We start from the raw sequence: 27,902 nt of genomic DNA on the forward strand, positions 1-27,902 counted from the left end.
CAACATATTCCTTTAGTCCTTCTGACAAGGAAGTTGGTATTTTTTGAGATATTGTCCTGCCATCGTTTTTTCCAAAATCATGTTCCAGGGAAGAAAGGTCACTACATTGTCTTGATGTAGTGAGAGCAGTGAAAATCTATTTAAAGGGAACTGCTCAGATTCGTAAGACTGATATCTTATTTATTCTGCCAGAGTGTCCTAAGAAAGGACAGGCAGCATCAAAATCCACTGTCACTAAGTGGATTTGGCAAGTGATAATTCAAACTTATGATTTAAGGGGTAAGATTCCCCCTTTTCAAGTTAAGTACCAGGTCGGTTAGTGCTTCTTGGGCAGTGCATCATCGGGCCTCCATGACTCAGATCTGTAAGGCCCCAACTTGGTCTTCAGTGCATACATTCACAAGATTTTATCAGGTGGATGTAAGGAGGTATGAGCATATCGCCTTTTGGCGCAGTGTGCTGCAGGAAGCAGTATAAATCCTCAAGTCTGGGGGTACCCTGCGGGTTGTTTCTCCCTTGCCTCAGGTAGCATTGCTATGGATGTTCTATTAAGTAATTGCTTAAGGCTTTGTGTCCCATGATGTACGATAAAGAAAATAGGATTTTTATTACAGCTTACCTGTAAAATCCTTTTTTTTGGAGTACATCATGGGACACAGAGATCCCATCCCTCTTTTGGGATTAAGTATATTGCTTTGCTACAAAAACGGATGTGCTCCTGGGAGGAGGAGGGGTTATATAGGGAGTAAACTTCCTTGATTGGGTTTACCAGTGTCAACACCTGAAGGTAGCCTATAACCCAAGTAATTACTTAGGCTCTGTGTCCCATGATGTACTCTAAGAAAAGGATTTTACAGGTAAGCTGTAAAAAAAAAAATCCTATTTTTTTTCCTTTTACATTTTATTAATTGAACCCCTTACTTGATCTTTGGATATTTATATTTATCATTTGCTAAAGGAACAGTCTAAAAATTTGTTAAACTTTTGAAACAAGAGTTCTTATAGAAAAATGTATGAACTGATCTCTAATGATAAAATTGTTCATAGTTCAGGACTATCATTGTTTTGTGCAGGCTAGCAGAGTGACCCCTTTTCACAGAGTACATGTGGACTTTTCCCTCTCCTCATTTGATGATGTATATACACCCACGTCTGAGCCAATCCAATGGAAGTACCACAGCCCTGAGGAGGAAATTGGGTATTAAATGATTAGATGTATTATTTTACTTATTGTAAACTGATGAATTTGAATCTGTCTGACTACTATAGAGCAACCTATAGATCATGCAGTTTTTTTCCTACCACCAGCACTTTTATTCTGCCAGCGGGGGCGAGGGGGCACGGGGAGCCTTCCCTGCCAGCGGAACATAATAGGTGGCTGTAGCTGATCGCAGAAAATCTGACAGGCTGGTTGTACTGAAGTAGATCGATGTCATTACAACCAAGCTGCCTATAGATGGATCAAATCTCAAATAAAGCTGCTCTTTGCACTGAACCTATCCATTTTGTGAAGAATTGTATCTATCCCATAGAATTTCATCAAAGATGGGTCGGTTTGATATAAGAACCATAGTGTTTTCAAACATTTTAGGGATTACCATTAAAGGTAACTATCCTTGAAGAAATCCTAGGCAATAGATATGGTTAATCATCGTTACAGGCAGCGAGAGGGGACGCCCCCTCCCACTGCCCTCCGGTGCTTCTACCGACTCACCCCTGCCATCGGTGAGTCGGAGAAGGGAACTGCTGGCACAGGATGCTGATGAAAGAGATTTACAGCAGACCAGATGATCCCAGAGTTCTCTGATCTTTCGGAGGCCGGGCGCAACGTCATGCCCAGCCCCTGCATTTGAATAAATAGCACAGTCTCAGCTGGGAAGTGGAGATCGTTTTTTTTATTATTTAATTTTTTTGATTTCCAGCCTAGAGGTGAGATCTGGGGACTTATCGACCTATCTAGAACTGTCATGCTTATTCCTATTACAAGGGATGTTTACATTCCTTGTAATAGGAATAAAAGTGATTAAAAAAAAGTGTGAAACTAGAAAAATAAAAGTAAAATTACCAATAAATGTATTTATTTTTTCAAAGCACCCCTGTTCCTGTGTGCTCGCACACAGAAGCGAATGTGCCCACATAAGTGAACCGTGTTAAAACCAGACGTGAGGTATCGCCGTGAACGATGGAGTGAGAGCAATAATTCTTGCCCTAGACCTGTTCTGTAACTAAAAACACATAACCAGTAAAAAAAAAAAAAGAGTTAAAGCATCGCCTATGGGGATTTTTAAGTACTGAAGTTTGGCGCCATTCCACGAGCGTGTGCAATTTTGAAGCGTGACATGTTAGGTATCTATATATCTATCTATATGTATCTGTATACCTTGAGGGCAGGAGAGAGCACATTCGGCGAGCTGCAGGGGGGGGGAAAGCTGCGAGATATACCTCGCATGGGAGCAAGGAGCCAGCAGCAGAAGTAGGGGAGCACACACGCGACGTCCTTGGTTGCTGGGAAACCCGCGATCCTAGCAAACCAATGACTGTTACTACACTGGCAGTCCAGGCAGAAGCGCCCTGAAGGCTGCCATTTAATGATGGCTGCTCTAGGGTCTCTGCTAAAAAAAAAATGTTTGGGGTTCCATATAATTTTCTAGCAAAAAGATTATGATTTTTACATGTAGGAGAGAAATGTCAGAATTGGTCTGGTAGGCAAGTGGTTAAGGTTTTTGATGCTATTGGATTATGTAAGAATAGTAGGGACAGAAGTAGGGCACATTGCTGTATGTAGTATGTGAAGCTAGCATCACTGATACAGCTCCTAAATTAAGCTTTAATGACCTCTTATGATTATAATATAATTTCTATTTGGTGATATACCCAAACTAAGAGCCTTCACACATTTCCTATTGCAGATCACAGGGGAGGTAATTGTGACTAAACACAGTCACACTGATCACTTTTATATTTCAGGGCTGATGATTGCTATGGACACAATGGGGTTGATTTACTAAAGGCAACAAAAATTATCTGTGCACTGAAAATACAGTTGCTCTAGATCTAAGAGGAAAATGCAAGGAAAATAAGATAAAAAAATGCATTTTTGCTCACACATGATTGGACGATAAAAATCAGCATTCCCTCATTTCTGAGCTTCCCCTCAGCTCTAGTGCAACTGCACTTGCAGCGCACAGACTATCTCCCTTTAGTAAATCAATCCCAATGTTTTAATGTTCATGCATTTGCACAATTTTTATAATATTTAGTGTCCTCTTCAGCGTTGTGCTCTATGTATATGGTTGTGAAACTTGAATTCGAGTTCAAAAGTGTACATAAAAAAACTAACTTTCTTTGTTTTTTCTTTTACACTGCTTTCCAGTCTTGGACCAGCCTGTTGGCTTTGGGACTATTTAAGACGTAGTAAACAGGTAAGCATTTTTTTTTTTTTTTTACTATGTCATGAAATGCTGTATATTGATTAAATAGGATTTATAGTTTTGTATATACTTTTTATGGTCATGTAAGTCAGCCAAATCGGAAACATTGCATATGAATATTTTAAATAATCACTTCCAGCCAGCAGATGTCACTCTACTCTCTTTTTACATGTTTACCTGCTATACATAGCTGTTTTGCTAGCAAAAAAAAAAAAGAAAAAGGAAATGCAATAAACATCGCATTACTATGAATCTACATGGAACTTGTCCTTGTTTTAAGATACTGGAAAACATTGAAACATCTTCTATATAACCCCCATCCCTGCTGTGTTAGATTTTTTTTTTTTTTTTTTTAAAAGGCCATATTCTTGTTTACTCAACCTGTGTGTATAAGTAGTAGACAATGTGAAGTTTCAGGAAAACTTTGAAGCAGAACTAAACTCTCTTAAGGCCAGTTCACACCAGATGCAGTTCCGTGCAGTTTTGTGTGCTTTTTTTCTGCACAAAATGCATGCACAGTGTTTTCCATGTATTCCAATGGCTCTAGTTCACACCATGGAGTCAGTTTCCGGTTAGTTTCCACCGCAGAAACAAATGGAAACTGACTGCATGGTGTGAACTAGAGCCATTGGAATACATGGAAAACACTGTGCATGCATTTTTAGTGCAGAAAAAAAGCACACGGAACTGCGTCTTGTGTGAACTAGCACATTTATTTATTTATTTATTTATTTATTTATTTGAATCCTTATGCTGCCCTAACATTGGTAAATGGATAGGAAGGTAGATTATTTGTATTAAACTTTTTTGTTTACATTTCTTCAGTTGCTTCCTTGTTTCTGGCCTAGGCTGAAATTATGTCATATATCCCAGGAGCCTTGGGAGCAGGGGTTTTCTCAGCTAAGCAGACCCACATGTCTGCATACCAGAGCTAAGGGCAGATGGATTCAAGGAAGTAAATACTACATAAATCATCTGCCCTTACTCAAGATGGTTGTGGCTAGAAATGCTTGGGGGGGGGGGGGGGTAAAGTGATTTTTCAACAAAGAAATGGGTGAATGGGTGGATAAGGGAGTTTGCTCAAGAATAAATTTAAATAGTGATTTTAGTTTGGTGCTCAGATACAGGTAAATTCAGCTTCAAATATTAAACTGGAAAGCAAAGATTTTATATTAATATTAAAAGATGTAAAATCTTAGTTTATGAAAATGTAATCTTTACACAAATAAAATTGTCCAAAAACCACATTCGTTTCTTTAAAAAAAATTAATACAATTGTATAAAAATATATTATAAATGCTTATCTGTGAAAGTCCCTGTTTAAAGTTAATTTGGAATTTTGTAAAACAACAAAGTACGGAATGTTCTGTATATGAAAAGGTCAAATGCTATTGGTACAAAGGTGTAAGGTGTGCTCTTAGGGCATATATTGCAGATCTGTTCTCACACTGGTATGTGCCAGTGTTTCTGTGGTTACTACACATACAAGTTAATGGGGTTGATTTACTAAAGGCAAATAATGTCATTTGCAAACAAATATGCATTTTTTTTTCTTTGCATGTGAGTGGGTATTCTTCAAAGTGAATCTTCAGCTCATTTTCTAAGCTTACTCATTTAGTAAGCTTTGGGGCAACTGTACTTGCAAAGTGCACAGTCTCTTTGTCTTTAGTAAATCAACCCCTTGTATTTACTGAGCTCCATGAGGAATAACCATAATGCTTCCTTTTCCAGTATTTCTAGTCCTTTTTTAGTCATGGCACCCTTTAGAAGAATGCAAAATTTGAGGTACCCCTGGTGAATTACACCTTGTTTTCTAGCAAGATAAACTGGGCCTCTATTTGGAAGTTAATGTTGCTGGATATTTACTGATTTATTTATTATCAATGTATTATGAAAAGTAAAATGGCCCCAAAAAATGTATTTATTTATTTTTTGGGCCAGGAAAATGTCCTTATTTTTATTTAATATTAGTAAAAGAAACATCATCTTTTATATTAGTTGATTATTTAATTATTACTGTGACCCACCAAAAAAAAAGAACATTTTCCCATAATGCGCATGAAGATACTAATAAAGGGTGAGCAAAAATGTAAATGGTAAAGATGGGCTTAGGCATGTTTGGATCCTAGTCTGAACACATTAGAGCAGTTATGTCAGGAAGCGGTTGTCTGTCTATGGCCAATCATAAGCAGCCGTGGCATTATCCACCCCCCCAGCCACATGTAAACAAGGGGCGTGTATACGTACAGCAGAGGGTTGTGTAATGCCCACGCTTTTTATGATTGGCCATGGACAGGTGACTGCTTCCTGGCAGAATTGTTCAGGTGGGTTCAGACTAGGATCGGAATGCGCTTGAGCTCATCCCTTGTAAACCGCTCTAAGATATATATTTCAAAAGTGTGGTTTTATTTCATGGGTGTGCGCAGGGGGTGTGGGCGCACCCTAATCGCTTACTACGGCGCCGATTCCCCCTACTGCCTGGGCCTTCCCAACCGCAGTGCTGCTACCAGCCCCTTCCATTTCTAAATGAACACATGCAATGTGTTCGAACATAACTGAAGCATAGCAAACTGTATTTACTATGCTTCCGTTTGTGAATGAACTGGAAGCTGCTCAGCACAGAGCACTTCCCATTCATTCACTTTCCAGTGCAGCTGAGGCTGCAGAGAAAGGAAAGTGTGTTTGAGCTTTGGGGTGCGCAACCCAATGCAATAATCTGTGCTCACCTATGATTGAACAGTTTGCATGGAGTTTGGCTTTACCTATGAGCCTGAGGCCCCAGCACCACGAGCCTGGAGCAACCTGCGTCTAATATCCCGATTTGTGTCATGACTGTTCATTCCCCTTTATATAAGGACAGCTCTAATAATAATATCTGTTTGGCTCTTTCAGGGAGGGTTCCTTCTTCCTCTCAGTGGTGGGGTGGACAGCTCTGCTGTAGCCTGTATTGTGTACTCTATGTGCCACCTTGTATGCCAGGCTGTGGATATGGGAAGTAAGTGCACCTATCAAATCCTTCAACTAATAAAATGCAATGTTATTAGTAAAGGTAAGTAAGATATTGCTAAAAAATTCATAAAATACTTTTATTTATTTTTCTAGATGAAGAAGTGCTGCGTGATGTACGTCAGATAGTCGGCGATGAATCCTACGTGACTACGACTCCCAATGAGCTCTGCAACCGTCTATTAACCACTTGTTACATGGCGACTGAGAATTCCTCCACCGAGACTCGAGAAAGAGCCAGCATGCTGTCACAGCAAATAGGCAGGTACCGGAGAAGGACAGAAGACACAATGGTGGCCATACACGTAGACATATATAATAATAATAAACTTTATTTTATATAGCACCTTTTGGCTTCTCAAAGTGCTTGTTATCGATATATATTAGGTGCAAATAATCGCAAAAACAATTGCTTAATCGTGAATTAAAATATAAGAAGATGCAGCACCCACGGAATTGTGTTCAATTGACCTAAACCTAAACATAAATAGTGATCGATCAGTCAAAAAACATTGCTTTTGAAAACTGTTCTTCAATTTTTCTGTATTGTGAACAGTTCTCTGGCACACACAGATATTTTTTTAAGTAATCAGAAGGGAATTAAAAAAATTCCAGAGATTGATGTAGCAGAGTCAAATTTGATCAAGAGCCTTCTCAGTCTATTAAATAGAGGCTCTCTGTTTTTATTTGATAGATCAGTAGACTGTAGATGATATAACTATAGATGACATAGCTTTACCTAGATATAGATGTAGATATGGATGATATAGAAATTGATTGTATATGTGTGTTTGTGTATATATGTGTATATATATATATATATATATATATATATATATATATATATATATATATATATGTATGTATATATATATATATATGTGTGTGTGTGTGTGTGTGTGTGTGTGTGTGTGTGTGTATATATATATATATATATATATATATATATATATATATAATTATATACACAATGTGTATGTATGTAGATATACTGTAGATATTGATTATATAGCTATATATGAGATACAGTAGATATACATTGATATATAGATATTGATTACATTGATATAGATTATTTAGATATGATGGATATAGATATTGATTTCATAGATACAGATGGGGGGGTCAGCAACCAGTAGATTGTGGACAGGTGACTGGTAGATCGCAATCACAGCAAACAAACACTTTTGCGCATTAGTTTGATGTCAGGGTGGTCTTTACTCAAGCAATAGAGTCTCTGGCTTTGCTGCCCTCCAGGATAGGGGATATCCTAATAGTCATAGAAAGAAGAGGGCGCACCAGCCTTGTGCATTATCCCAAGGACATTTATTAATAAAAACACGATAAAAACTACTCACAAACATATGGAGAATTATTGCTTGTAAGAGCCACCTATTTGTGGCAATCAGTCCTGGAACCAACAGTCTGCAGATAGCAAAGAGGAGGACATCGGGACCGCTGCTAGATGATGCGTTTTGAAGGAGTACCTTCTTCCTCAGAACCTAGCAGTAATGGCTCCTTCAGATTATTATATACACATGTATGTTCATTAGACACATTCCATGAGAGCCTCAGGCCCCCACTCGCTAAAGGGGTGGGACTACAATGACAGGTAGAAAATGAAACTTTATCCACAATATGTAGTATAATCATGATTGAAGCATTTGAAACATTGCCAGCAGCATGGGTACTAATCATATTGGGTAAGGATAGTATAGACATATAATGATGGATTGTAACATAATGACCAGTAGTCTATACCTAGGCATAGTCACGTACTGACCTGCAAAAGTGACATCCATCTCATTGCTTTGTGCCATAATCACGGCTATCATGCTGGCACCTGAAATGCATGCTGTAGTGTTTGTGTTTATGGGAAGTGCAACGGGACATGCGTACCAGATGTCACTTCCGGCTTGCCTTTCACAGTGTAGAGATGATGTCACCGTCAGAGCTTACCTGCTGAAATCTAGTGGATGTCTACACAAAGATAGCAGCCAGTAAGCACTGAGAATGTCCTCATCTCTACACTGCGATAGGCGAGCAGGAAATGACATCTGGAGCGCATATAACGTTCACCCCATCATTATGTCTATGCATGTGGTATCCCTACCCAATATGCTTAGTACCCACACTGCTGGCAATGTTTCAATGCTTCAATCATGGTTATACTACGTAGTATGGGCAAAATTTCTTTTTTCTACCTGTCACTGTAGTCCCACCCCTTCGTAGGACCACCCCTTTAGTGGGTGGGGGTCTGAGGCTCTCATGGGATGTGTGTAATGAACATACATGTGTATATAATAAGCCAAAGGAGCCATTACTGCTAGGCTCTGAAGAAGAAGGTACTTTGAAATGCGTCAGTCAGCAGCAGTCCTGATGTCCTCCTCTTTGCTATTCAGAGACTGTTGGTTCCAGGACTGATTGCCACAAATAGGTGGCTCTTACATGCAATAATTCTCTATATGTTTGTGAGTAGTTTTTATCTTGTTTTTATTAATACATTTCCTTGGGATAATGCACAAGGCTGGTGTGCCCTCTTCTTTCTAATTTTTCTATAGTGGTCTGGCCCACGATTCCAGAGCATTAAACAGAGTGCAATGTAGAGGGACTACTTGTAAAATTGTAGCTGTAGTGGGGAGCAAGAGCTGCATAAGCCGAGGTCTCCTCTGTATTGCTGACTCCTGTCCCATGCAGAGTGATACCAACTGCACTCCACCTCTTATCCCAACTAGCGGTGCCAGCAGCAGAAAGAAGAAATCTTCAGGTCAGTGTGAAGCAATACACTGGGCATAATAGTATAGGGCTACTTTCATGATTTCTGTGCAATGCATGCAATTGCGACATAGTAGTATGGCAATTAGGGGTTTCAATCAGGTGTGAGGAGGCAACACTGTGCCCTTTGATCTTTGACTTCTCCTATGTTGTTCAGGTAGGTCTCCACCTCTAAGTTGGCCTCTGATATAGATGATATAGCTATAGATGATATTGATTCTATATATATTGATGATATAGAATAGATGATATAAATGGAGAGATTTTTGCTTTTCTATCCAAATCCAAAGTAACAATAAAATATGACAAAGGAAAAATGTTTTTCTTTGTTTTGTTTTTTTCGATACAGTGAACAGGAGGAATTAAAACCACTGCCGGGTTATTTTTATGCTGTCTGTGTACCGTTTTTACCTTTTTAGTTCTTGTCGCAGAGATGCAACAGGAAATTTGAAGAAATCTCTTAAAGTGGGAATTCCTTTCTTTAGACAGTTGTTCCCATTGTAATGTATACCCTTAGCTCTCATTCTGGGCTCAGTTTGAAAATGCTGGCTTTCCTATCCCTTTCTCAGTGCCAATGGCCAGCATTACTTAGAGGTGTGAATACTCCCAATGAGTCCAACCCTTTCCCAATTTATCCAAAACACCTAGAGATTCACTTCAGCTATATTCAATATTATTTATTTCAGTTATCACCTGACCCCAACCATTGACACAGCTGTGAAGGCTGTTATTGGCATTTTTACTTCTGTGACCGGTAAAGTCCCCCAGTTTCGTGTTCATGGTGGAAGTGGACCGGAGAATTTGGCACTTCAGAATGTCCAGGTAATTTCATTCCATTCATAAAAGCTAAAGCATATATAGAGGGCTCAGCTTTTCTGTAAATGTTTCCTTTATCAAAGTAAAGTTCTTCTGGTGTAAAATGTACCATATGTATCCCCATTCATCTTCATGGAATTTTGCTATAGTTATTAAGGCCCTAGATACAAAGAGCAAGCTGCAGTGGTGAGGATTGAGTTCCAGAAAGAGATCTTTGCAACTAACTTATCACAGAAATGTGAATTTTGGGTATTGATAGCTTTAGGGATCATAAAAACTGCAGTGTCACCATAACCATCTGTGGCTTTTGCACACCTTTACTGTCACTTCTTCAGGGTAACTAAAGCCACCCTGAGCATCTTATAAGCCAATCTAATCAGTCCACCCAAAGCAGATTTTATATGTTATTATTTTGTTTTATTACTTTTTTCTTTTTGTTTAAAGAGGAGGTTCACCCTAAAAAAAAAATTTTTTTTACATGAAGTCTATTTAAAATATATTAATCATTTTGAAGAAAATTTTTTTTTTTTTTTACTTACTAGAAATGGCTGTTGCTAGGCAGTCCTAATCTGCGACTTTCTTCTCCGTGGGGCTGTTCCTTCTCTTCATCCCTTGCGTTACCTCCTGGGAAACGGGGTGCGCTGTCTTCTGGGACCTGTGTGTGTCCCAGCAGACAGCCGCCCAGTCACAAATACATTACTGAGCATTCATGTGTTTATTATGAAAAGATAAATTGGATACTAGGTCCACGCTAAATGATATTTGCATGTCCCTTGTACCTACAGGCCCGATTAAGGATGGTGATTGCATACTTGTTTGCTCAACTCAGCCTCTGGGCACGAGGCTTACCAGGAGGCCTACTGGTTCTTGGATCAGCTAATGTGGATGAAAGGTTAGATCGATGATTTGCATATTAAACCAGTGACAATTAATTTAAGGTAGATATAACCCCTAACTGGAAGACATTTCATTTGCTAAATCACTGTGTATAAAATACATAAACAATTTTTTCTTTGCACATTGGTGCTGCTGATCTCCTACAGATTCTTTAGGCCACTTTCTGTAACATGTACTTGCCCCATTGCTCGGTGGATAATGGTGGACCGTGTTATGTATTAGCATTGCAGTTTGCAGTCTCAGTCAATGAAACAAGTGAAAGCTTGACAACGCAGAGATACAATTTGGAGACAGTTGTCAGCCTGTAACAGGAAGTGTCTGAACAAAGAGCTTCTTGGCAGAATCTCCAGGGAGTGTTGTACAGTTGCACAGGGCCTTCTTCTGTACTGAAATTGGGTGGTCTGATTTCACTTGACCCTGTGAGCTTCTTACAGTGTGCATTAGAAGCTGCAGAAAGTCTGATAAAGCCCACCTCATTTCCTGGCTGGAGTAATTCCAGCAACATAGTTACACAGTTAATCTGGTTAAAAAAGAAGACACAAGTCCATCCAAAAAAAATAAAAACCCTTTCCTCCCAAATCAGATTTGTGCATGCATCTGGCAAATGAAGGCAGGTTGACAACGCTGACGCTAATTGTAAGGATGTGGCTTGGCACTGCCAGCTTGCAACAGGATGTTATTAGCAGGATCTCCAGGTAAAAAATGTTGCAACAGATTTAAAAAAAAAAATCAGTTCCTAAAGTGGACCTTCACTCCTTCCTTCTTTTTTTTAAACAGTATTACAACCCCCCCCCCCCCCCAAGTAATTGCAGGTACCAATCTTTTTTTGGGGGGGGGGTATCTTTTATTGGGGTGATCACAGATAATGCTCTTAACATATATAAATATTTCTCTTAACATGTCTAACAAGTTTATTTTCTAGGATTGTCAGTGTCATCTAGTGCCTATAGTGTCGTATTTTCCGGAAATACTGCAATTATAAAACTACTGCATTATGGCCACTAGATGGCGCTGGCAATTCTAGGAAATAAACCTTTAAGGCAGATTACTGTTTTTTGGTGGCTTTGTGAATGCATGAGACATGTGTACAATTTTGTAAAAACCTTCACAGCACTTCTCGCCCCCTGATGGATGTTTGGCATCATTTTTATACTAATTTTTCTTAAAGCCTTCGAGGATACCTGACAAAGTATGACTGCTCCAGTGCCGACATAAACCCTATTGGTGGGATCAGTAAAACGGATCTGAGAAGATTCATCGGCTATGCTATCGATACATTTCAGCTCGGCGCACTGACAAGGTGAGTGAAGATTAAACTTGCATCTGAACAAATGTGGCTGCAGACATTTAAAACGACAGTTCACTCAAATCTGGTATTGTGGACTGTCTGTCATCAAGGGTCCTTAACCTGTGTTCCTCCAGCTGTTGCAGAACAAGTCCCATCATGCCTCTGCCTTTCATGCTTGTAACTAGTCAGCCTTACAATGCCTCATGGGACTTGTAGTTCTGCAACAGCTGGAGGGCCGCAGAATGAGCACCCATGCAAACTGGTACTCTATACAGAGTGGTAAGAACCAGAGACAGGAAGGGGCCTGGGTCCTTCTGCTGAATATTTAGCTGTGTGTAATCAGAATAGCACTGAACAGCTGGAGATAAAATCACACTGTCTTTGCAGCATAGCGGCAAAAAAATAAATAAAAATGTGATCATCATTCTAGCACTCCACTTACTCCCTGAATGAGCCCTATTTCCTGATTTTCTTTCTAAATATATTCCTGGTTTTAAAAATAAAATGTGTAATCTTTATGCCTGATCTCACCCTGTATTCATGTGTTTTAAATCCCAGTATACTGTCTGCCCCACCAACAGCAGAACTGGAGCCTCTCACAGATGGACACGTATCGCAGACCGATGAGGTATGACAGTCAATGGTCTCTTATTACGCAGTCCTTTGTCCTTGTCCTTGTCCTGGTCTATAGTTGAATTTGATACATTTTTTTTTTTTATGATTACACTGGAGAGGGAGAAACACCACCGTACACCAACCTGCCCCAAAAGGTGAATGAACCTTGGTCACCTTTCGGGCTGGGTTGGTGTGCAGTGGTGTTTCTCCCTTTCCAGTGTATGCTACAGAGCCGATGGAAGGGCTCCTTTAGCCACCTGCACCCTTGAGTAAGAGTCACAGGAGTTGAAGAATGATTGTCTGAAGTGGCACCCCAAATTTCCTTTTTATAATGATGCTTGATATCTTTTTTTTAATTCAGGGTTGTAAAATCATTATTAACAAAAAAATTCAAGTGGTTGTTAACCCACTTATACTAATTGCTCCCATCCTCTCTGTACCATTATAATAATTGTCCCCATGCCTGTGTTCTGTAAAAAATGTGCTTGATTGTACCTAATATGAGCTCTGCTCTGGCGCTCAGCTGACTTTGGGCTCTCTCTTCTCTCTCCGGGTCACGGCTGCAGTGGGGGAGCCAAGCTCTCCCACTGATGTCAGCTAAGGAGAAGGAGGAGGAAAGAGAGAGGGGGCTGACAATCAGCTGAGCGCCTGGAGCCGCGCTCCTATAGGTACAATCGGGCAGATTTTTTACAGAACACAGGCACAGGGACAACTATTATAATGGTACAGAGTGGATGGGGGTATTTAATAGCTGATATGAGAGCAGTGGGGACGGGCACTGGTACGAGCAGAGAAGGGCAGAGATGGGAGGAGAGGGAAGAAGGACACGGGAGACAGATAGCAGGCTGTGGGTGATGAAATCATGCAAACTGACCTTGGTGTCAGGGCACAGCAGCCATGATTATCATGGTCAGTTTACAGGGGGAGGGCATAGCCAGGCAGGATCAGCCAGGTATTTCAAGCGATATGGAGGTCCACATTATACAGCACAAGCACTGTGCTGTTTAACATTCTTTAAGGGAACAGGATCTTTATTTTTATTTTTTGGGGATCAACAAACACTTTTTATCATTTATTTAGTAATCTCCCTAATACATGATTGGGTACTTAAAGTGAACACCAGTATTACCAGCAAAGTGAACAGCATTTACTCTGGTTCATACTGGAGAAACACAGGTATGCTGGGTGCAGTTTTCAGCCTATTAACCACTTAAGCCCCGGACCATTTTGCAGCTAAAGGACCAGGCCCCTTTTTGAGATTCGGCACTGCGTCGCTTTAACTGACAATTGCGCAGTCGTGCGATGTGGCTCCCCAAAAAAATTGGCGTCCTTTTTTTCCCACAAATAGAGCTTTCTTTTGGTGGTATTTGATCACCTCTTTTTTGCGCTATAAACAAAAATAGAGCAACAATTTTGAAAAAAATGCAATATTTTTTAATTTTCGCTATAAAATATCCCCAAAAAATATATAAAAAAAAATTGTTTTCCTCCGTCTAGGCCGATGAGGTAAAAAAATAAGCGTTTGATTGGTTTGCGCAAAAGTTATCGCATCTACAAAATAGGGGATAGTTTTATGGCATTTTTATTAATAATTTTTTTTTACTAGTAATGATCAGCGATTTTTATTGTGACTGCGACATTATTGCGGACACATCGGACAATTTTGACACATTTTTGGGACCATTGGCATTAATACAGCGATCAGTGCGATTAAGAATGCATTGATTACTGTAAAAATGTCACTGACAGTGAAGGGGTTAACACTAGGGGGCAGTGTAGGGGTCAAGTGTGACCTAATGTGTGTTTTTTTAACTGTAGGGGGGCGTGGCTTGGCGTGTGACCTCACTGATCGTCTTTCCCTATGACAGGGATCAGACAATCAGTGACAGGCTCATTAGGAAGCATGGGGAGAGGTTTGTTTATACTTACCTCTCCCCGTTCTTCAGCTCTGTGACCTGATTGCCGGGTCGTGATTGCCCAGCCGTGCCCTTCTGCCGACGTATATCGGCTGGAGGCAGTCCTTAAGTGGTTAACTTGAAAGTGATAATTAAGTCTCTCGCTGTTTTGTTATTTTTAACAAAAAAAATTATATTACACTTGCCTGCTCCATGAAAAGGTTTTACACAGAGCAGCCCCAATCCTCCTCTTCTTGGGTCACTCTTCGGTGCTCTTGTCCCCCCCCCCTCCCTCCCTGCTGAGTGCCCCCACAGCAAGCAGCTTGCTATCGGGGTAGCCGAGCCACAGCTCCCTGTATCCATTCAGATAGGGAGCCATGGCCCTGCCCCGCCCCCGCCCTGCCCCCTTTCTATCCTCATTGGCTGACTAACTTTGACCGCAGCAGGAGCCAATGGCGCCCTGCTGCTGTCTCAGCCAATGAGGGGCGCCCCGGGCAGCCGAGACACTCCTGTAATATGGCTGGATCTAAATGGACCTTGGGTAAGTATTAGGGGAGCTGCTGCACACAGAAGGCTTTTTATCTTAATGCAAAGAATGCATTAAGATAAAGAAACCTCCTGACTTTACAACCACTTGAATGGGCTGAAATTGCACTGGCATGCATGCACTACTTTTAAAAACGTACAGTAACTGGATCACATGGTACTGCAGTACTATGGAAGCCAGTGCAGTCAAACGCACTGCAAGGTGTTGCTAGGAATACATTGACATCCACAGCAAATCACGCACACAGTGCATTTTGAACACGATGGAGGAAACACACACCGAAAAAATGTTTCCCACACCACATTCTAGATGTGTCAAATAATGTCCCCCATCAGATAGTGCCCGCCCTGTACTGCGTTTGCGCAGTACGGAGGACAAGGACATTCCGAAAGTCTCCGAAGACGAGCGGCGCTTGCGCTGTCAGTCCAGGTTTAAGCCCGACCATCCAAGTGGACATAGAGTTAGAATAAAAAATAGCCGAGCGAAGCGAGGCCGTGCCCGAAGCGCGGCGAGCTCACGAGGGGCCCTGTTACTATGTGCAACTGTATGTCCACGTGGATGGTGGGGCTTGCACCTGGGCTCAGTGCGCAATCGCCATTCTTCTTGCGTAGACTTTCTGAGTCTCCTTCTCCTCCATACTGTGCAAGCACTGCGCTTACGCAGTACGGGGCAGACACTATCCGATGGCCGGACACTTTTTGACAGAACACTGGCCCTTATACCACTTATAAGAGAGCTCAGTTCTGTGTGCTTGCTTGTTGGCAGGCTGTGCATAACTGACAAAGCATATGGGCCCATCTTTGCCACAAGCCAGACTACATAATCTGTAATAGTTGAGGGCTTCATTTTTCATTTTTAGTAGTCTTATTTGCTACAGCAAAGGTTAGTATACCTTGTCCTAGAGAGGCCATGAGAAGCACTGTTGATTGGAGCACAGAGCAAGGGGGAGAGTCAAACTGATGCACCCCATGTTAAGCAGTGGCCTGACTCTATAACATGCTGATGGTGAGGGCTATTTTTGCCCATCTTCCAGCAATAAGACTCTTAAATGTAACTGAAAAGCCCTCAATTATTACTGTTTATGTGGCTGGGCTACCTACACAATATAGTGGAAGTGATGTAAGATATTTTAGTCTGATATTTATATGTTAGCAGATTTAAAGCCATGCTCTAATACTTTTCTAACCATCATGCCCCCTACAGGAGGATATGGGAATGACATACGAGGAGCTCTCAGTCTATGGAAAGCTGAGAAAAGTTGTGAAAACTGGACCATACAGCATGTTCTGTAAACTACTACTCATATGGAGGACAATATCACCTAGACAGGTAAGTACAGAGTTCTTTGTGCACTTTAACAGGTTCAAACATAAGGCAACCTGAAACTTTTTGGAGTGGGTAAGGGAGCATTTGTCTTACTTTATACGCTTGTGACAGCTTGCAGCAAAACTCAGCAACCCTACAAGGTTTCCAACACTTCTTAATGCTGACCTAAAAAAGGAAAATGGCGTTGTTTTGGAGTTGAACTTGAACTACTTCAATACAGGACACTTTTACCCCCTTTCAAAACGACTTTGCCCCAAAGTAGTACGAGAACCTTTTTCTAACTCGGAGCAACTTGAGACGCTCCTATTAGAACGGTTCCATTGCAATGCATGGAGCACGACTTGCCACTAAATATACAAAAAAAGACAGAAGATTTGAAAAAAAACAAGTTTTTCTTTGCTTCTGTTATAACATAACATTTTGCAAATAAATAATCTTTCTTCATAAATTTAGACCAAAATGTATTCTGCTACTTTTCTTTAGTGAAAATAACCCAAATAATATTATTTTTATTTATTCTGTAGGAAAGTTAGAGTCCACAAACTATATGTGATCTGAAAATCGATCAATCTTGAGGCCCAAAAATGCCAGAACAGTACAAATATCCTCCAAATTACCCCTTTTTAGAAAGTAGACAGTCCAAGCTAGAGACATGGCGAGTTTGAATTCGTCATTTTTTGTCACAATTTTTTGGAAAATGTAGAAATTAAAAAGAAAAAAAAAACATTCATCGTATAACTGGTTTGGCAGTGAGCAGCACTGGGGTGACCGTAAGTTAAAAAAAAAATTTTTTCTTTTTACATACAGTGCCCAGACCAATAACACTGTACTATTGGGAGGTAGTCAGGTTTTTTTTTTTGTTTCTTTTTTTTTTACACATTGTGATTTCTTTATAACTGAATTTTACAATTACAGTGAGGTAAAAAAGTATTTTATCCTCAGCTGGTTTTGTACATTTTCCCACTGACAAAGAAATGATCAGTCTATAATTTTAATGGTAGGTTTATTTTAACAGGGAGAGACAGAAGAATAACAACAAAAATATCCAGAAAAACTCATTTAAAAAAAGTTGAATTGATTTGCATTTTAATGAGCTTTTTACCTGTATAAAAGACACCTGTCCACAGAATCAAATCTCTCCACCAAGACCAAAGAGCTGTCCAAGGATGTCAGGCACAAGATTGATTGTAGACCTACACAAGGCTGGAATGGGCTACAAGGCCATCGCTAAGCAGCTTGGTGAGAGGGTGACAACAGTTAGTGCGATTATTCGCAAAAGAAACACAAAATAACTGTCGGTCTCCCTTGGTTTGGGGCTCCATGCAAGATCTCACCTCCTAGAGTTTCAATGATCAAGAGAACTGTGGGGAATCAGCCCAGAACTACACGGGAGAATCTTATCCATGATCTCAAGGCAGCTGGGACCATGGTCACCAAGAAAACATCTGGTAACACACTACGCCGCAAAGGACTGAAATCCTGCAGCGCCTGTAAGGTCCCCCTGCTGAAGGAAGCATGTTACAGGCCTGTCTGAAGTTTGCTAATGAACATCTGAATGATTCAGAGGAAAACTGGGTGAAAGCGTTGTGGTCAGATGAGACCAAAAATCAAGCACTTTGGCATCAACTCAACTGCCATGTTTGGAGGAGGAGGACTGCTGTCTATGACCCCAAGAACACAATCCCCACCGTCAAACATGGAGGTGGAAACATTATGCTTTGGGGGCGTTTTTTCTGCTAAGGGGACAGGACAACTTCACTGCATCAAAGACGATAGACGGGACCATGTACCATCAAATATTGGGTGAGAACCTTCTTCCTTCAGCCAGGGCATTGAAAATGGGTCATGGATGGGTATTCCAGCATGACAATGACCCCAAAAAACACGGCAAAGGCAACAAAGGAGTGGCTCAATAAAAAGCACATTAAGGTCCTGGAGTGGCCTAGCCTTGTGACCTTTTAATCCCATAGAAAATATATGGAGAGAGCTGAAGGTTTGAGTTACCATAAATCAGCCTCGGAACCTTAATGACTTGGAGAGGATCTGCAAAGAGGAGTGGGAACAAATCCCTCCTGAGATGTGTGAAAACCTGGTGGCCAACTACAAGAAACGTCTGACCTCCGCTTGCCAACAAGGGTTTTGCCACCAAGTACTAAGTACCCACCATTAAAATTATAGACTTATCATTTCTTTGTTAGTGGGAAAACATAGAAAATCAGCAGGGGATCAAATACTTTTTCCCTCTGTATAAGCAACCATTTTTTGTGAATGAAAACTATTCATTCAGTTTTTACTATTGTAATTAGCCCTGTCTGTACCATGTGATTAATGTGACCAATCAGAGAGCTTGTTACCATGGTGCACAATGAATGGCATGAATAAAAGCCTTTTTATTGTGTACAATTGTCATTTTATCTGCTTGTAGTGGCCACAGCGATCAAATGGTACTGGCCGAGTCGGAACAGTGATCTGTCATCACTGTGTCCAGTGGATTAAGTGGATGACAGATTGCATTGGAGCGCAGCCTGATTCTGAGAAGACGTCATATGATGTACTCCCAGGATAGCAGAGCTCCCACTTGGCTATCATTTTACAATAGGTTGGGTGGGAGGGAGGTAAAGGGCCAAACCCCCAAAAGTGATATTTTAGGTAATGATGAAATCAGTCCCGGGAGTGTCTTGGTGATTCTGAAGAGATCTCCCTACCATTGTTCCTGATTTTTCCTGTCTACCCGATAATTTTAGGTATCCTGTCACCGTTGCATGCTCCTTAACATTAAATAAATAGGGCATACTAGGTAAATAAAGACTACTCATAATGGTCACAGGAGGTGTGCAGACCCAGGAGCACAGAGATCTCATAAATAAAGTTCCCAGGAGATAAGCAATATGGTCAAAAGTAAATGGACGCCTGACCATCACACCCTTGTTTGTGGACAGTTCTACAAATTATTCAGTTCAGGTGTTTTTAATGAAAAGTATTGTTAATCCCAAAGATATTTTAGACAATTGTGAACTCCTAACCTTGTAATAGTTTGGGGAAAGTCGTCTCTTCCAGCATGACTGTACCAATGTGTAAAATTCCAGCTCCAGACCTTTGGCCATATAAATTATAAAGAATCTATCGGGTGCTCTAATATCAGTTGTGGGTGGACTGATCCTAAAGCCCCTTTTAAACGGCCAGTTTGTTGCTGCCACCTCAATTCTGTGGTAAAAATCTGCAGATTCTTGCTGTTGGAAGGACCAGCTTATGCAATCGGTGGCAGCAGTCAGCTGTGTTTAGGCTTGGACTTCTGTCCTTAACTAATCGCTCTGTGTGTGGCTACATGCAATCAGCAGCAGCTGCTTTCAGCCCACCATTAGTTTAAATGGGCTGAGTGTCCACTGCTGATCGTATGACCTGGTCATTATAGCTCCAAGGGTCTGCAGATTTTTTTCTGCAGGCACCCAACCACCACAACAAATCAGCCATGTGGAAGGGGCCTAAATTCTATGTTACCCCAACATTTCATATTCCAGATATGTGCATGCTATACTATGTACTATGAAAAAAGCATTCTATTCTCTTCACATTGCCTCCTTTGTGTGAAATACCTGGTGCTCCTGCTAGTCACCCCTCCCCCCCACCTTTACCTATTTCAATTGAATTGTTGCCTCTGTCCTTTTTCATTTCAGGTAGCTGAGAAAGTGAAACATTTCTTCAGGATGTATTCTATTAACCGGCACAAAATGACAACCCTGACGCCGGCATACCATGCTGAGAGCTACAGCCCGGATGATAACCGGTTTGATCTCCGACCTTTCCTGTATAATGCATCGTGGACGTGGCAGTTCCGCAGCATCGATGAACAGGCAGGTCTCTTTTCATTGCAGTGGCTGCATGAGAGCTCTATTAAGCTTTTATAATGAATCTGTCATGATAGATATACAGGGACATGCATTGCAGACCTTCTTCTGAAAATTCCACATACCTGGCTGTTATGTTGAGCCTCTGGCTTCAGTACTTAAGTCACCGACTTGTCTGATGATCATAAACATTACAGAAAAGCCAGATATCCTTATCTGCGTATGTGTTCAGTGACTCAATATTGAAGCAAAGCATCTGTGTGACAGCCAGGAAACTAGACTTTCAACAGAAAGCTCCGCTTTGACTACAGCCATGTTTGTCTCATGACTGGTTGTACTTCACATTCGGAGTGGTCCCTACTGTCTTCTGGGACCTGTGTGTGTCCTAGAAGACAGCGGATGGACGGAAGAGGGGCTGGATATAGCGTAGCTCGCCGCGGATACTGCGGCGATCTTTTACCGAAAGTGGGAGCAAATACCTGTATTAGACAGGTACCTGCTCTCCCCCTCCATGAAAGGTGCCAAATGTGACACCGGGGGGAATCTGGATAGAGGAAGTTCCATTTTTGGGTGGAACTCAGCTTTAAGAAGATTCGCCCGCTCTATTTGTCCTGTTTCCTTTTATCATTGAAAGTAAAAGAAAATCCCAATTTTTGGATTGTCCCCAATAAAAATAATAGACGGAAAATCTTCCCGTGGGAACACTAGTTCTGGTGGCCTGGGGGTCCCCAAGGAATTCCCTTAATTTGAAAGGCTTACCTCTCACTTCCTGTGTTGGTGATGGGACAGGAAGTGAAGGGAGAGCTCCCCAATGGAACACAGATAGTAAAATAAATCTGACATTTGGTTATAGCCCTCCCTTTCTCTATCCGAAATGAAATAACGTTTTGCCTATAGTTCTTTAAAGCTGAACTCCAGGTCCCTAGTTCTCTGTTTCACCACAAGATGTCCTCAGTCTTCTGGGTTGAATGACGCTGTGAGCCTGGAAGACTGTGAAGGGCGTCATGAGCCCCCTGAACTCTACACACAGTGTATTGATGCAGAGTGCGGCTCTGTGGTCACCACATTGGCTCTATTCTCTTTATCATCCATGACTGTCCATCACTAAGAGAAAATGTAAAAAGATCCAGCATGTCATGTGCTGGCCAGTATGCATCTGAAAAAGGGGGAAAAAAAACAAAGCATACTGTTGTTGGGGGCTCAAGGGAGGAAGTAGGTCTATCAAGAGAACCTGTCACTCGCAAATGGGCAAAATTACAGATTCTCGCTGTCTGTGTCATAAATGTACATAGATACTAAACAGAAGCTGGACCCTTCACATAGGAACTGTCCAGGTTCCAGAAGATGTAACATTATTTTGCTTTTGTTGCATTATATTAGTGGAAAATCCCTTTAACCCCCCTGGCGGTATTCCCGAGTCTGGCTCGGGGTGAAAATTTAGTACCATTAGAGGTAACCCCAAGCCAGACTCGGGATCGCATCACTGGATCAAGGATGAGCTTACTTACCATGTCGTCGCCCTCTTACAGATTACATTACTGTGTAATTATTTCACATCCCCTTTGTCCCTAGTGGTCTGCCCAGTGTCCTGCATGCAGTTTTATAATATAAAAACTGTTCTTTATGCCTGGAAACTGGAGATTGTCCATAGCAACCAAAACTGTCCCTTTACATCAAAAATAATTTTAGACCAGCTAGAAAACAGCGATAATAAATTGGAATCACTCGCAGAATTGAGGGATAGCGATTTGTGGGGAGATCCGTCATCAAATACTGAAAAGTATTGACAGCGACAATTCTGCAGCTGAGCAAATTTCAGTGTTTTTTATTTGATTATATTATTGAATCATTTTTATTATTATTATATTATTTGGTATAATTATTTATAGTTATTTATTATATTATAATTTATGATTTAATTTTTCAAATTTTATCATACCCGGGATGTCTGCTAGACTCTGGTTTGGACAGATTTAAGTGAGTTATTCCTAAGAATTACAGGACTACAATATAAAACACCAAATTTTCATGCAAAATAATTGTACCGCTTTCAGCACCTAAAATCTGAAATAATCATACCGCCAGGGAGGTTAAATATGACCACTGATCAGTTCTATTCATCTGTCTACTGCAGCAGCCATTTATACCAGATGGCCCAGCAAGGGGATGAGTGCGATTTTATATTGCAGTGATAAAAGTATTTTCCCAGCAAGACGTATTTTGCTTTCATGAGTAATTGATGGTGAAGAAATTGGCATTGAATGTTAAAATACATTTTAAGTGGCATCTTTTTGTTTTAGGTGTCTTCTCTTGAGGAAAGTAAAATGGGAGACATATCTGAAGAGGTGGATTGAAGAGAACCAGTTCCAGTTACCCTTTTCTTCTTATTGTAAGACCAAAGATTAGAGGGCTGCTGCACTGAAAATTGTAATTTAAAGCACAACTTCAGACAAAATTTTATTTTTCTAGTGGGGGGGGGGGGGGGGGGCGGTTACAATCCATTTCAAAATGTTATTGTTATTAGTACCCCCACTGCAGGAATTTGACATCTCTGTTAGTCCCAGTGACTGTTGCCATTGGGAGAGAAAGTGATGGGGAAACCAAAATGTAAGGGCATGTGCACATGCTGAGGTAAGGGGCTCAGATTTGCCATATTATTTCTTGTCCATTGAGGGACAGAAGTATTTCACTTTTTGGATTATACTGCCACCTACAGGAGCATTTGACATAGTATTTTCTTCAGCTCTGCTGTGTTAAGACGTACCTATCTGAGACTACCCTTTTTTTTTTTTTTCTCTTCAATCAAGAACCTTCTCTAAATTACTGCTGGAGCCTTGCCTATTAGTTTGCATCTGGTGCAATTGTCCTCAGCCTGGCTTTTAGAGTACCATATCTGGACCCTGCCGGACTGGATGCGGAGATAACTGGGAACTGACCTTCAGCACTGGGTTCCACATGGGCACTTTCCAGACTCCACTTTGGTAAATGTTAGCTTTGGAACACTATCACGTCCAGGTTCAACATCAAAACTGGACAGGTTTATCTCCAGGTAAAGAGATCCATTATCTCTGTGGTTGCCAACGTTAATCCTCGAAGAACTCCCAACAATCTGCAGTGGATGGCTTTTCAGAGGGGGGTCGGCAGGTGACTGGGAAGCGATATGTCCCTGTTTTAACCTTAAAAAGCCCAAACCACCTTGATTGGGTTGAGTTTGACAGGTGGTTTAACTTTTTCTGTGGCACACACACAGTCCTGTGCAGCATGTCCTTGATTAGGTCGGTGGTTGAGGGGTGGTAAAATCGTGCCTAAGCTGCCTGCTTTCCTGCCCCCCCCCCGCCACTCTTCTGAATAAACCATTAGATAAAATAGTTGTCAAAATAACACAACCCCATTGACGTTTAATTTAAAGCAGGTGTGGAAGGTAAAGGAAATCCTGAAATAATGACCTGTTGGGGGTACTTGAGAGCTGAGGTTCTGCTGGCTCCATGGGGTCAGTCCATCCTGATCTATGCATTTATTACTTGAAACTTCTTCCTCAACTACTTCTTACAATCAAGATGGAGGGCATTGCAGTGATTATCATGAGCCAGAATGACCCAGGTGGATGTGATTCTCTGTCCCAGTAAGACTCCTGGTGGACACATTGTGGGCTCTTCCATATCCTCTGGATCTTCAGTTACAAGGGCTGATCTACCATCCTGAAAGACGTTTGTGCTGTAGACAGCAGTATAACACTAAAGACTTTGTGTCCCTCAATAGACTCCAAGAAAAACATTTTTCAGTGAGTACAATAATCCAGTTTTTTTTTCAATGCAGCACACCACAAGCGTGCTGCTGTGCTATTCCTAGGTGCATTTTAAAATCAATGGCACTGCAACACGTATTCTTTGCACTACCATGCTCCGCAGTAATGTGCTGTAAAAGGGAGCATTTAAGGACCTCTGTGAATAAGTCACAATATGGACCTCTGTTAGAGGTTAGAGAGTTTCCCTGGCTTGGGGAAAATTTCCATGTACTTTCTGCTATGTCTCTGGAACAGGAAGTGCAGGGAAATCTTCCTAATGGGGATACAGACAGAATTTAAAACCTTACAGTGCTTCTAACTCATTCACACTCTATTCAAAAACCAATATAAAGCAAAGGTTTGGCTACAGTCACCCTATAAAGTGAACCTAGTTTGAGTCTTTTTTTTTTCATGGAAAATGGATGCATGTAGATGAATGTGGAATGTTAATGTTTGCTGGTATCACACTACTACCTCTGACAATGTCTTCACTTTTCTTTCTCCTTACTATACGGAAACCATCTTTATTGTATCATCCAGGGTCAGCAACTACGTGTGGAACTTAAAACATGGTATACACACACAGAGATTTCTCTCATTTAGTCTGCAGGCTGAGCAAGGGAAATCTAAGAGCTTTTTCCTTTCTTTCTAACCAGCATGACTAGAGGAATCTCTGCTGCTGGCTTTTGTGTTCAGTGCTGCTTCTTATATACCCCAAAAGTGACTGCATCTGATAGGCTGAAATCAGAAATTTATTAGGCCTAAATTCAAGCTAGTTTTAAGAGCCTGGCTCAAATATAACACAATCGTATACAATTTCTTTGGCTTGCTATGGCGTACCTTGGCTAGAGGTTTATTTCCTATACCTTTACTTAGATACCTGTGTTTCAGAACTTTTGTACTTCTGCAACCTGAATCTCCTGTAATCATCTTTCTGAATGTTAAAAACAAATAAAAACTACATTTTTCAGTTCTCAAAAAAATTCCTTTGGCTGCCAGTAACCTTTATGTCCTTTTGCTATGTACGAACAAATCGTCATACAGCTCGGCAAACTCCTGATTCATCATCCACAACTACTTCCTGTGCTGCATCTCACTTTGCGACAGAACAGTAATCACTGGGCAGGGAACATTTTAAGCTGGCCGTAGATGTTTTGAATCTCAGCTGGTTCAGCAGGGACCGGCCGAGATTCAATCCATGCATGAGCAGGCTGATTGCATCCAAGTCAATCCATCGATCCACATAGGTACAGCTAGCATATCAGATTTTTACATGCAATGATTGCCAGCGGCTATAGCAATTAGCAATAATCACTGCTGTCTCCCAGTCGGGATGGTGCTCTTGGCCCCTCCCTCCTGCTGGGTGTCTGCCACAGCAAGCAGGTTGTTTTGAGGGCACCCAAGCAGGCGCACCCCGAGCTACGGCTCTGTGTGTCCATTCATACATGGAGACGCTGCTTGGCCCCACCCCCTCCAGCTCCTGAATGGCTCACCGACTGTCAATCAGGAGTGCAAGTCCCCAGAGAGGCAAGGGTGGATCGAGAGAGGGCTCATGTAAGTATTGGAGGGCTGCTGCACACAGAAGGTTTTTTTTCCTTCATGCACAAAATGCATGAAGATAAAAATCCCTGTGTCTTTACCACCACTTTAATTGAACAAGTTGAAGTTGGAAACTGACTGGCTAGCATGCAGAGCTGCACCAGATTTTGCGCTCTCCAGTTTTAGTAAATCAATCCCTTTGAGTTTTCTAGAACATGAACAGATGTCTTCTCTCACCATATAGACCAGATAAATACCAGATTGAACACTCCAGGTCCTTAATGACAATACCTTTATGCTGTAAAAACCAGGGTAGCAAAGCCGATAGAATCTCTAGAGATTCTGTTGGCTTGCTACAATGATTTTACAATAAGCTTTGAGTGCTTTCAACCTGGTACTTGTCTTGTATATAATAGTGGTTCTTGTTTTTATTGTGACCAGGGCCTGGTAAATTCTTCTGAAACTTTTTGGGCTCCTACAGTGAAAAAACACATTTAAACTCTCACAATAAAATTGTGGAAATACAAAATATGTATTCAAATTGTGGAAGGCTCTGGCTGGGTGTCATCATAGGGGGATGAAGGGTTAGGGAATTCAGCAGACTAGGGGCCCCTGGAGAGAGCTGAGATGGATATCTGGAGGGGGTGGGGGATCTCTCCAGGAGGCTGGGGCTTTGCAGAGGCAATGTGGATTGACTAGAGGGTACTGTTAGGATCACTATGGAGGACTTGAGTCTCTGCAGCATGCTAGGTGCTCTGCCGGGGAGGGGCATTGTGGAAACTGAGGCCTCTTTAAATGGCCTGGGGGCCTCTGTACAAGGTTGAAGGGCACTGCAAGCCCCTACTGGAGGTTAGGCTTGGGTGGCACTATGGAAGGTAGGAGGCACTGTGGGTGAATAAGGGACCTGCAGCTAGCTGGAGGACCAGGAGGAGAGAGGTCATGGGCTGGCAGTGTGCCATGACCCGGTGGTTAAGAACCACTGATCCATATGCCTCAGTGATGAGCTGGATGTGCACTCCTGAAATCTTTTTTTCAGACAAGATTGGATTGGCCTGGAACAGTGATATTTATGCTGGCCATACACTATATGAAAAATCGTCCAAACCCATTTTTGAAATATGAACATTCGGCCATGAGCGCAAACGATAGTAACATTGTGTAATGACCAATAAATCGTTCAGTGGACGTAAGTGAATGAATTTTGTATTTGTTTTTTTTTTTTTTTTTTTTTTACATATACCTCGTGCAGACAGTTTGTATGGGAAACCTATTAACCTTTCAATTTATCGTTCATTTGGCAGAAAATTTCCAAACTTGTCCTTTGTTTATTCGGCTCAAAAATGTCCCAACGATTATCGATTTTGTGCCCATTAACTGTCCGAAAAACAAACTGTCTAAATGACCAAATTTCGGCAGATATTTCATACACTGTATATCTAGCATAACTCATTCTATAATTTACAGCAATGTTTCTCAAATCCAGTCCTCAATGTTCCCTTACAGGCAATATTTTCAGGATTTCCCTCAGATGAAACGTCTATGGTAATTAGTAAGGCAGCGAAACTGATCAAATCACCTGTGCAAAATAATAGCCTGAAAACATGACCTGTTGGTGTACCTTGAGGACTGGAGTTGAGAAACACTGATTTACTTGGACCCTCTGGGGGCTGTTTACGTGAATCTGTTCTCAAATTTGATAACACTGGAAACAGGAGGCAAATGCTAGGACGTGGGGGTGTCTCTAGTTCTTCTACAGCATCATTCTAGCCTCGGGTTCCATGGCGCTCTGTTGAAGTGAAGTTGTTTCTCTTAAATGATCCTGGTAACTGCATCCTGTAATAGAAGCTAAATACTTAGCTCTCCAGCAAGCATCAGGTGAAATCTCTGCCACTTACTGGTTGTGCCAGAGTTCCTCCACCAGCTGCAACTTCACAAGAAGACTCTTCACCAGAATGGCTGGTGGAAGGAACCACAACAACCAGCAAGGGCCACGCTATCCGACACACCCAGGAGGTGCCACTAACTCTGCAAGAAAGCGAACACTTCACTTGTCATGCACTGGAGATGTAATCTATTCTCTTACACGTTGCAGAAAAACAACAGGGTCACTGTAAAAAAAAAAAAAACATTCTTCGTAC

The 27,902-nt window shown here is 41.3% G+C and overlaps 1 protein-coding gene across 1 annotated transcript in view; it reads left to right on the top strand.

Moving 5' to 3' along the window:
- NADSYN1 (NAD synthetase 1) overlaps positions 1–24,612 on the top strand; it is a 47,952-nt gene extending 23,340 nt beyond the window's left edge. The window contains exons 11-21 of the mRNA XM_077487576.1: positions 1,074–1,198; positions 3,374–3,422; positions 6,324–6,426; positions 6,534–6,702; positions 9,899–10,034; positions 10,814–10,920; positions 12,094–12,225; positions 12,772–12,841; positions 16,474–16,599; positions 20,271–20,447; positions 22,742–24,612. Of these exons, the coding sequence (XP_077343702.1) occupies positions 1,074–1,198; positions 3,374–3,422; positions 6,324–6,426; positions 6,534–6,702; positions 9,899–10,034; positions 10,814–10,920; positions 12,094–12,225; positions 12,772–12,841; positions 16,474–16,599; positions 20,271–20,447; positions 22,742–22,795 (1,248 nt within the window). The 3' untranslated portion in view covers positions 22,796–24,612. The remainder of the gene's footprint in view (positions 1–1,073; positions 1,199–3,373; positions 3,423–6,323; positions 6,427–6,533; positions 6,703–9,898; positions 10,035–10,813; positions 10,921–12,093; positions 12,226–12,771; positions 12,842–16,473; positions 16,600–20,270; positions 20,448–22,741) is intronic.
- The last annotated feature ends 3,290 nt before the right edge of the window (positions 24,613–27,902 follow it).

Source organism: Lithobates pipiens, unplaced genomic scaffold (assembly GCF_037356315.1).
Source record: "Lithobates pipiens isolate NorthernLeopardFrog02 unplaced genomic scaffold, aLitPip1_a1.2 Scaffold_18, whole genome shotgun sequence".
Taxonomy (NCBI): Eukaryota; Metazoa; Chordata; class Amphibia; order Anura; family Ranidae; genus Lithobates; species Lithobates pipiens.